Source organism: Hordeum vulgare, chromosome 6H (genome assembly GCF_904849725.1).
Source record: "Hordeum vulgare subsp. vulgare chromosome 6H, MorexV3_pseudomolecules_assembly, whole genome shotgun sequence".
NCBI lineage: Eukaryota > Viridiplantae > Streptophyta > Magnoliopsida > Poales > Poaceae > Hordeum > Hordeum vulgare.
Window position 1 is genome coordinate 499,363,268 of NC_058523.1, and position 9,034 is coordinate 499,372,301.

Below are 9,034 nucleotides of genomic sequence, written 5' to 3' on the forward strand. Positions count from 1 at the left end.
ACGGCAATGATAAATTTCCTTGCTCTGAGAGAGCGCACTACCTTCTGCGGTGCTACCTTGGTCCCTGGAAAATTTACACGCCACGGTAGAACGTGACCAAAAGGCTAGACGCCACAGTAGAACGTGACCAAAAGGCTAGACGCCACAGTACCCGACTGCCTACAGTACCCGAGTTGTACGTGACCAAAAGCCTAGACGCGAGTAAATTTACAAGCCTAGGCTGGCTCTGATCAGAAGAGCGCACTACCTCCTGCAGCACTAGTTCACTATCTTGGTCCTGCGACGAAAATTTACACGCCACACCAGAACGTGACCAAAAGGCTAGACGCCACAGTACCAGACTGCCTACAGTACCCGAGAAAATTTACACGCATCGGTTGGACGTTACCAAAAAGCTAGACGCGAGTACATTGCACTTGCAGTATAAATGGAGGCAAGTGGCTTGGTTTTCCTCGCAGCTCTCAACTCTTTCCCGGCGCTTACCCGGAGCTCTCTCAACTCAAACACCGCCGGAGGAAACCACGCCCTCGTCTCTTCCTGGCTATCTTCCTTGCTTCCTTTCTGCTGTTGTTCTTGCTGCTGTCTTCCACGCCGGAGCTCTCTCAGCATGGGTCAGTCCTCTTTTCCTTGCTGTTTTTTTAGAGAAAAGGCATGAGCCTGACTTTGTAGATAAAGCCATTTTCCTTGCTGTTGCTGCTGTTTATCTTTTCCTTTTGGCTTCTGTTTGTCGGTTTATACCTTTTCTTTACCTTTTCTTTACATCGTTCATAGACTCTTTTCTTCTTCTATCCATCGTGAATATTTGTTTCTACCTTGTGTACAGAGATGGACTCTGTGGTCAGCTTGGGGTACAATTCTAAATTTGAGGGTAGTGGTTTTGTTATGTTCACCAGTCAACCAGCATTTCTAGTCATGACATGCGAGCATGTTGTTGGGTCGTATAAGAGTATCCAAGTCACATTCCCTGGCAAAACAAAATGGTATTCAGCTGGAGTACGTTGGACAGACAAAGATGCAGACCTTGCTTTACTTAGATTTGCTCCTGATGGAGACTGCAGTAGATGCGCCGCACTGCAGTTCGCAGACCCAAACACTACTGCGCTAAATAGTGGAAATGTTGAGATGATAGCATTCCATGCTACTTCACCTGGACGCCTTCTGTACCCAGGAGTGTTCGATGGCTGCATCACGTACGTAATGCCTCTCTCAACGAAAATGATATATAATGCATATTGTAGTGACTCGAGCTAACTACTTCATTATTTGCTGCTACTGATTTCATGCAGCGCCGGAAGATGGTAAAATAACTTGTAATTATGCATCCGAGCATGGCACATCAGGAGGTCCTGTGCTCAAGAGAAATAAGGTTGTTGGGGTGCACAAGGAGTCCCTTGAAGTAGTCAAAAAGGCCGTTTCTGTTGTGACTGTACTCGACACATTACGGAAGCGGCATCCTAACCCAGGCGTAAGTGTTAATAATGAATATATTGTATTAGCTTGTCAAGGTATATTCTAGCTTTTGATCTCAACTCCAGGCCATGACAACCAAAGTCGTTTTTGTTTTTTAGAATAGCGGAATTGATGAGATTCTACGATGGCATGCTAATTAGGCATCACGTATCAAGCAGCTAGCAGGTAATACACGCCACATTCTTCCCCAGAATTCGTTGAGCTACATAAGCTACATACTGTTCCTAAGTGTGAAATTACAACGTTTATTTCTTTTCGTTAGGACAAGTCTCAATTTTGGTACACAACAAAATATAGGACTAGAAAGGGTTCACTTGTCATTATAATTTTATATCACATAAATGAAGTATTTGAGGAGTAATTTTACTCAAAGTCCTTGTCTTAATGGAACAAAATATATAAGCTTTGCCGCGGTACAGATGCAAATAAGAAAATTACCACCTTTATGACATACCATTGGGTTTGTACACTATTTGTTCTTCGTCATGAACCATTCACAACGTCAGACCTTTTACCTTTTTACATGTTTTTTTTATTCTTATGCTCCCCAAAACTACATTCTTATTCCACTACCCGATTACTATTATTTTGTTATAGAAGGTAATAGACACAAACTTGTCATTCCTTAGAGTGTTTACTAATATATCGATATGTAGAACCAAACCAAACAAATTGAGTTTCTGCCAACGAAATGTGCTAGTTTTTTTAAAGACACTTTAAACTCTTGACGCAACATCTAACCAAATTTCATGTGCCTTGTTCTTCTGCTAACAGGAGGCAACATGAGACGTTTCCATGTGCGTGGTTGCTCTGTCGCATGAACCCTGGAGGTTCAAGTAGTGTTGTTGGTTTGTAACCTGTGTGTCGGTTAATGATCAGTGTACTCTTGTATGTTTAATTTGCCTTCTCCCTGTAGGGTAGTATTATCGGTTTGTAAAACCTGTGTATCTTTATTATCGGTTTGTAAAACCTGTTCGGATGCTTGAGTGCATCATATTTTATGCCCCTGCCACTCTGCCAGCATATATTTTGTCCACAACGGCGCCCTTTTGTTCTTTTGCGATCCGGAACTTTCGAAGTGCGGATAATCTCAGAGCATCTCTAGTAGATCTCGCATTTCGCCAGCCCGCAAACCTAGGATGAAGGTCGCGGCAAAGCGCTTTGCAGTTTCATTTTTGACTTCTGTTTTGCAGTTCCGCATTGTGGTGTCTATTCTGCCGCAGCCAAAACCGGACCTGCATACGTAGGTTTTGATATTAAAATCTCCAGCAAATTCTTATGCAAACATTAACTAAAATATAAATATATGTTTATTGTACATTACAACAATAGTCAAACTTATAAGAATGGTTCAAATGAAGAATTAAACAAATAATCCAATACAACAATTGTCTGAAATAAAAGAATAGTTCAAATTACACAACAATCAAATAGACGAACATAAAAATCTCTACTGCCCATCCAACTGCCATATGTGTTCAATGAGATCATGTTGCAGCTGGGTGTGCCCATGGGCGTCCTTTATATGCCGGTAGGACTCCAGAAAAGCCTGAATACGGTCAGGGTTTCTAGATGGCTTCACACGGCTACCAACATTGTCGTAGAAGAACTCCAGGTTTAAATCCATCTCATCTTCAATGATCATGTTGTGAAGAATCACACAACATGTCGTGATGTTGCTGAGGGTTTTCTTATCCCAAAAACGAGCTGGCCCACGGACAATAGCAAATTTAGATTGCAAAATCCCAAAGGCTCTCGCAATATCCTTTCTGCACGCCTCTTGTTGCTTAGCAAATTCAGCTTGTTTCCTAATGCTTGAATTGGATATAGTATTCACGAAAGTAGTCCAAGGAGGATAAATGCCGTCGGCAAGGTAGTACCCTTGAGTGTAGGCATTATCATTCACAGTGAAGTTGCAAGCAGGAGCATCACCACTAGCAAGCCTTCCAAATAGGCGTGATCGTTGTAACACATTGATATCATTGTCGGTGCCCGGTAAACCGAAGTGGCAATGCCATATCCACAAATCCTCGGACGCTACGGCCTCAAGAACAATTGTTGCATCTCGGCTTTTGCCACAATATTGCCCATGCCAAGCCTTCGGGCAGTTTTTTCAAGTCCAATGCATGCAATCTATGCTACCTAGCATACCCGGCCAACCTCTCCTTTCATTCATCGTCATCAATCTCTTCGTATCACCTTTGTTTGGTGCTCGAAGATAAGTTGGACCAAATACGCGGATCATAACCTTCGTGAACCTACGCACGGACTCTATTGTAGTATCTTCATCAATACGAAGATACTCATCGGCATAGTCCGCAGCGATTCCGTATGCAATAACCCTCATGGCTGCAGATATCTTTTGGTATGCACTAAATCTCAATAATCCAATGGCGTTCCTCCGGCGAGTAAAATAGCGAGAATTTGACTCGCAAGCCTCTACTATTTTGACAAAGAAGGATCGACGCATTCGGTACCTTCGCAGGAAGAGATTGGCAGGATAGGTTGGTCGCTGGGCAAAGTAGTCTCGCATCTGCAGTTCGTTGCCGAGGTGGTGATTGCGCGGGATGCATAGGCGGCCTACCTTCGATCCGCGTCGACGACTCCTCCATCAATCCTCGTACTCCTTGATGGCCATCACGACCACCAAACCCACCTGAGATCAAGAGGCCGGTGCGGTGATGGTTGGTCCCGACAGGCGGCGCCGCGGTGGCAGATGCCCTTTCGCCGGGCGGCCTCGATCTTGGGCGGCGGAGACAAAGACCCGACGCCGCCGTCGGAGCCCGGACACGCAGGGCCTGCGGTGATGTGTGGCGGCGGCGGGGGCGGCGAGATGGTGTTCGGCGGCCGGAATCTAGGGCGGCGACGGCGAGAGCGGTTATTATACAGTTCTGACGGAAATGTCCCGCGCGCTGAAATGTCCCTCCCGTCAAGTATTTCCGCGCAATGCAGGGCACCTCCGGATCGCGTCGCGAAACCTTGTTTTCACAGTTCTGCGGGCGAAAACTGCCACGTTTAAATTTTTTTGCAGGCCGGTCACTTTTGCGGAATCTACTCTGCAAGCGTTTTCGACCCGAAACGACAAAATGACGGTTATTATACAGTTTTTACGGAAATGCGGGTTCTGCTAGAAGATGCTTTGAGCGGACATGGAGCCAGCTGAACCTGGTGCTATGCTCACGTGCTGGTCTTTCTTAGCCTGCAGGTAGCAGTAGTAGTTAGGCTTAACTAGCCGGCAGGTTAGCGCATGAACAATGAAGAGAGCGCCGTTTGGTACATGAGAGCATCTCCAACTGGCCATCCCAAACTTGGCCTCAAACTGTCTGCAGATATAGACCGGGCAACACCCAAATGTTGCCTCCTCGAACCGGAATCCCCAAAAAATTAGATAAATACATGCAAACACATGCAACGTTCGTCCACACAAATTGAAGTTTAGGTTGTTATTACATTGCCAAATTCAACACAAAATTAAAGTTTAACATGTTCATACATAGACCGATACAAGAATAATGAGGAGTCACTAACCGGTAATAGACCGATACAAGAGGGAAGCGTCTTGAAACATGATTCTCTCATCCTCCTTGAACCTTACAAAATTCACTTCCTCTTGTTCTATTATTGCGGCATCGTGGATCTTCTTTTTCTCCAACTCGATTTTGAGCTAAGCCTCCTCTTGCTCCGAATTTGACCTCGCCCTCTCCAACTCAAACCTCTCCCTCATCTTTTCCCAATCAACTACATTTTGTCACTTTGCAAAGACAAGATTGCATTGTACTGCTCCGTCTTCTTCTCCTCTCTTTCCTTTTCCAATATCTTCATGGCCACATCTTTGTTTGACAAGATGTCCGTCCATGTGGCGGACACTTTGCTTGCCGCACCGTCTCGAGACGCCCTATATATTCTTCTCCCACCTCCTCCCCATCATTCTTTTCCCATTCCCTTGGCTCCCACGGTCGGACGGCATCTCTTCTTCATCAAGACCAATAGGACCAATAGGTAAGGATGAGCTCGAGTCCGGTCATCATATTGGGAGACCAAATTTGGTCTTCCATTCAATTCAAGCCAACAATGGGCCATTGTGAATGGTTTACCCTGCACTTGATGATACAAAGTGGCCGCCAATTGACACTAGGAAGTAAATGCAAACGATAAATTCAGTAAAGGGCATAGACAAACATGCAATCATATGAATTGACGAACTCTCCTCCGTTCCAAAATAAGCGTCTTAACTCTCCCGTACCCCCTCGCGTCGCCTCCCCTCTGGCGACGCTAGGGGCCCCCGAAGCCCTAGCCGCCAGAGCGGTTCCCCCCTTCCTCGACAGTCGCTGCCGCCGGCAAGGGCCGCGGTGGCGGCGGGCCCTGCGCCTTAGAGCCACGGCGGTGGTGCCGCGGAGCCCCAGCGAGGCGGAGGGGCCGTCGTGCGCGGGGAAGACGGGGGCGGCGGTCAGGGCAGCGGACCTGATGTGCGGCGGCGTTCGTGGCCCCATGGCCGGCCATGGTCAGGTTGGATGGCGGCGGAGGCGCTCCATCCGGCGAGGGCAGCGGCTGCGCGCAAGGGCGGTCATCGAGGGCTGTGGATCTGGCGTTTCCTGCCCAGATCCGTCACAGCTTGGACTTCTTCGGCCGGTGGCGCGAGGAGGATCGATGTGGGGCGGCGACGCCCCTGCCGGCATGCCGACGGTGGTCTTCGTCTACATGACGTGCCTCCCTCGGTTCCATCCAACCACGAGATCGGGGGGTCGCGACTTTCGGTGAAAACCGCGCCGACCTCGGTCATGGCGGACGATGGCGGCGTCTAGGACGTCGTTACCAACCCATGGCATCGTTGTTGCAGGTCGTGGCACCACACTCGTGATGCTCCGAGGGAAACCTTAGATCTAGATCTACCGGTCGGACGATGATGGCATCTTCGATGTCATTTCCCTCCTGAGGGCATCGTTTTGGAGTACGTGCTGGGTGGACGGGACAAGAGGAGGAGCGGTGTTTGGTCTACCGTGAGCCATACGGTGTAGCCCGGCGGCATGGCGCTGTGGTGGTTCGTCGACAGGCACGTGTAGGCGGACACGTGCAGGATGGTGGCGCTGTCTGGCACCGTGGTGGCGTCGACAGCAGACCTCGCAAGGATGATGCGTTTGTTCTAGCTCTGGAGAGGGTACGGTGGTAGATGGTGGAGGCGGCCTCTGCGTCGGACTAGTTTGGGATCCAGTCTCAGTGGTGGCTGGGCTGGAGCATCAGACTATAGATGTTAGGATTTGGTGCGATATCTGTTTGGTATTTGACCCGGATATTCAGCACACCTTCATCAAGGAATAGGAGTAGCAACATGTGTTGTCTAGATGATGGCTTCAGGCTGACTGATGTATTACTTTGTATGGTCTCTATGAATAATTAATAAAATGGATGTATGCATCGTCTAGATGCAGATGCCGGGGGTATATCCTCATTTAAAAAAAAATGAATTGACGAACATTGATGCAATATTTACTTGACTATCGACGTTAACACCAATTTGATTCATGTTGACCACATGTGCATGGAAACCATAAAAATTGTTCACACACTCTTGGATCCGTGCCCATCTATGTTCGAGAGATCCGGCATTGCGATCGGAGACAATTGGGTGCGGTTGCACATAGTGCTTTTAATTATGAAAGAGGGTATGGATCTTTTCCCATAGTTTTGAGCCCTTTTGCTCGGTTCCACGTATAGCATCCATGCTGGTGACCAACCGAGACTTTCATAGAATACATCCACATGAGTGGAATATCACGCTTTGCCACCTTCTTCCCTTTATCCTTCTTCATTCTACCGTTGGATGAATCACCCAACGATAAAGAAAAAGCGGTAGTGGGGCGCCCAGAGCATCCTGTGTCGGATCTCCACCATATCGGATCAAATCCATATAGAACTCATCCTAACTATGCTAAAAATTAAACTACGGTCCTAAAGAAGATCTAAACTATGCATTTGGAGTAGAATTCCATACCTTCGTGTCGTCTTGACTCTTATCGAACAGGTTGTGGGCGTGCTGGTTCTCGGTGATGCCAGATGCTGACTGCGTCCGTTGGAGCGGCGGAGAGTCGGCCACCATCTCCGTCTTATGCGTCGCGACGACCTGCGACATGAAGTCATCCAGGAGGTGCCAGTTCTCCGGTTGTCCTCCGTGTTTCTCGTCGAGGATGTCGACTTTATTGCGGTGATGAAAGGCGCCGCCGGCGGCATCCTCCTGGTGGGTGGGCGTGGTCATGCAGGCAGGCTGAATCTCCGCAGCCGCCTGCCTCGCGGCCTCCTCCTTAGTCCTTATCCATCTCCTTCTTCGCCTGCTCGTATAGGCGCTGCTCTTCCGCCTCAACTTCCCGGCGAGGGTTTCCGACTTCATCTCCACGGAGGAGGCGCCCTTCTCCGCGGACTCCACGGGCGCATCGACGTCCATCCTCTCTTCTCACGCCGGCAGCAGCTTGGGACAGAGAGGGACGGGGACAATTTGTCGGGTACGGCGGGATAAATGAAAGATTTTTTTTCAAAACTACCACATTTTTATAGCAAATTCAAAAACTAGCAGACCTAACGCACTTTTTTTAAAAGTAGCACCCAGTCGATCAAGCGTTGGCCGAAAAGGAAGTGTTCAGTCATGCGTTAGCCGAAGAGGGACTTTTTGGTCACACGTTGGCCGAAGACCTGCGGTGCTGGGCCCAGCACCGCGGGTCTTCGGCCAATGCCTGACCGAAGAGTCCCTCTTCGGCCAACGCATGACCGAAGACACACTTTTCTGCCAATGCCTCACCGTCGGGGTGCTGTTTTTGAAAAAAAATGCGTTAGGTCTGCTAGTTTTTGAATTTGCTATAAAAAACGTGCTAGTTTTGAAAAAAATCTAAATAAAATGGGAGGCTGCAGGAGCTATATATCGAGAGGATATCTTTAAAGTTGGGTGTGTCCAGCTTGTCGAATACAATGTGGCCGACAAGCCCATGCATGTCTGGGCAACTCCAAAGCATATGCACATATGGGCTGGGTTTGAGGATTACCGGACACCCCACATGTTTGGGCTGACTTTTGGGTAGATAGTTGGGTGGCCTTACTTGACCCGCGCGGTGTTTGGGCTGCCCGTTCGGGCATATAGGGTGGTTTGCGGGTGGTCGGATGGAGATGTTCTAAGGGCATCTCCAACCGCCCCCCCCCCTCCAAATTGGACCAATATTTGGTTCGTTTGGGGCAGTCCGCCGGTCAAAATCAGTGCGTATAAAATTTTATGGGTCGCACACCCAATGCCCCCCTCAAAGTTTGAGAAAATATAATTAAAAAATTCAAACCTAACACAAACAAATTCAAACAAAACATAAATTAATTTACATAAATTTTAAACAACCAGAGGACAGAGTCCACATTCCATAGTGTTGAACTTAAAATTAATACAACAACAAAAAAGCCATATCTACTAGGCTTTGCTGCTTAGCCGTCACGGTCGTCTTTGTCGAAGATTTCAACCGGGACGTCTCACCTAGTCCTCTTCGTTGTCGTTGAAGATGACGTATGGCGCCGACCCGTAGAGGTCCGCCGGTGG

The 9,034-nt window shown here is 48.1% G+C and overlaps 1 protein-coding gene across 1 annotated transcript; it reads left to right on the plus strand.

Annotated features, from left to right (window-relative positions):
• The first annotated feature begins 453 nt into the window (after window positions 1-453).
• On the plus strand, window positions 454-2,471 carry LOC123401936. Its single transcript, XM_045095803.1, has 5 exons — window positions 454-611; window positions 824-1,190; window positions 1,282-1,465; window positions 1,569-1,635; window positions 2,245-2,471. The coding sequence occupies exons 1-4, from the start codon at window positions 608-610 to the stop codon at window positions 1,608-1,610; spliced, it is 597 nt and encodes a 198-aa protein (XP_044951738.1). The 5' UTR covers window positions 454-607; the 3' UTR covers window positions 1,611-1,635; window positions 2,245-2,471.
• Window positions 2,472-9,034: the final 6,563 nt, after the last annotated feature.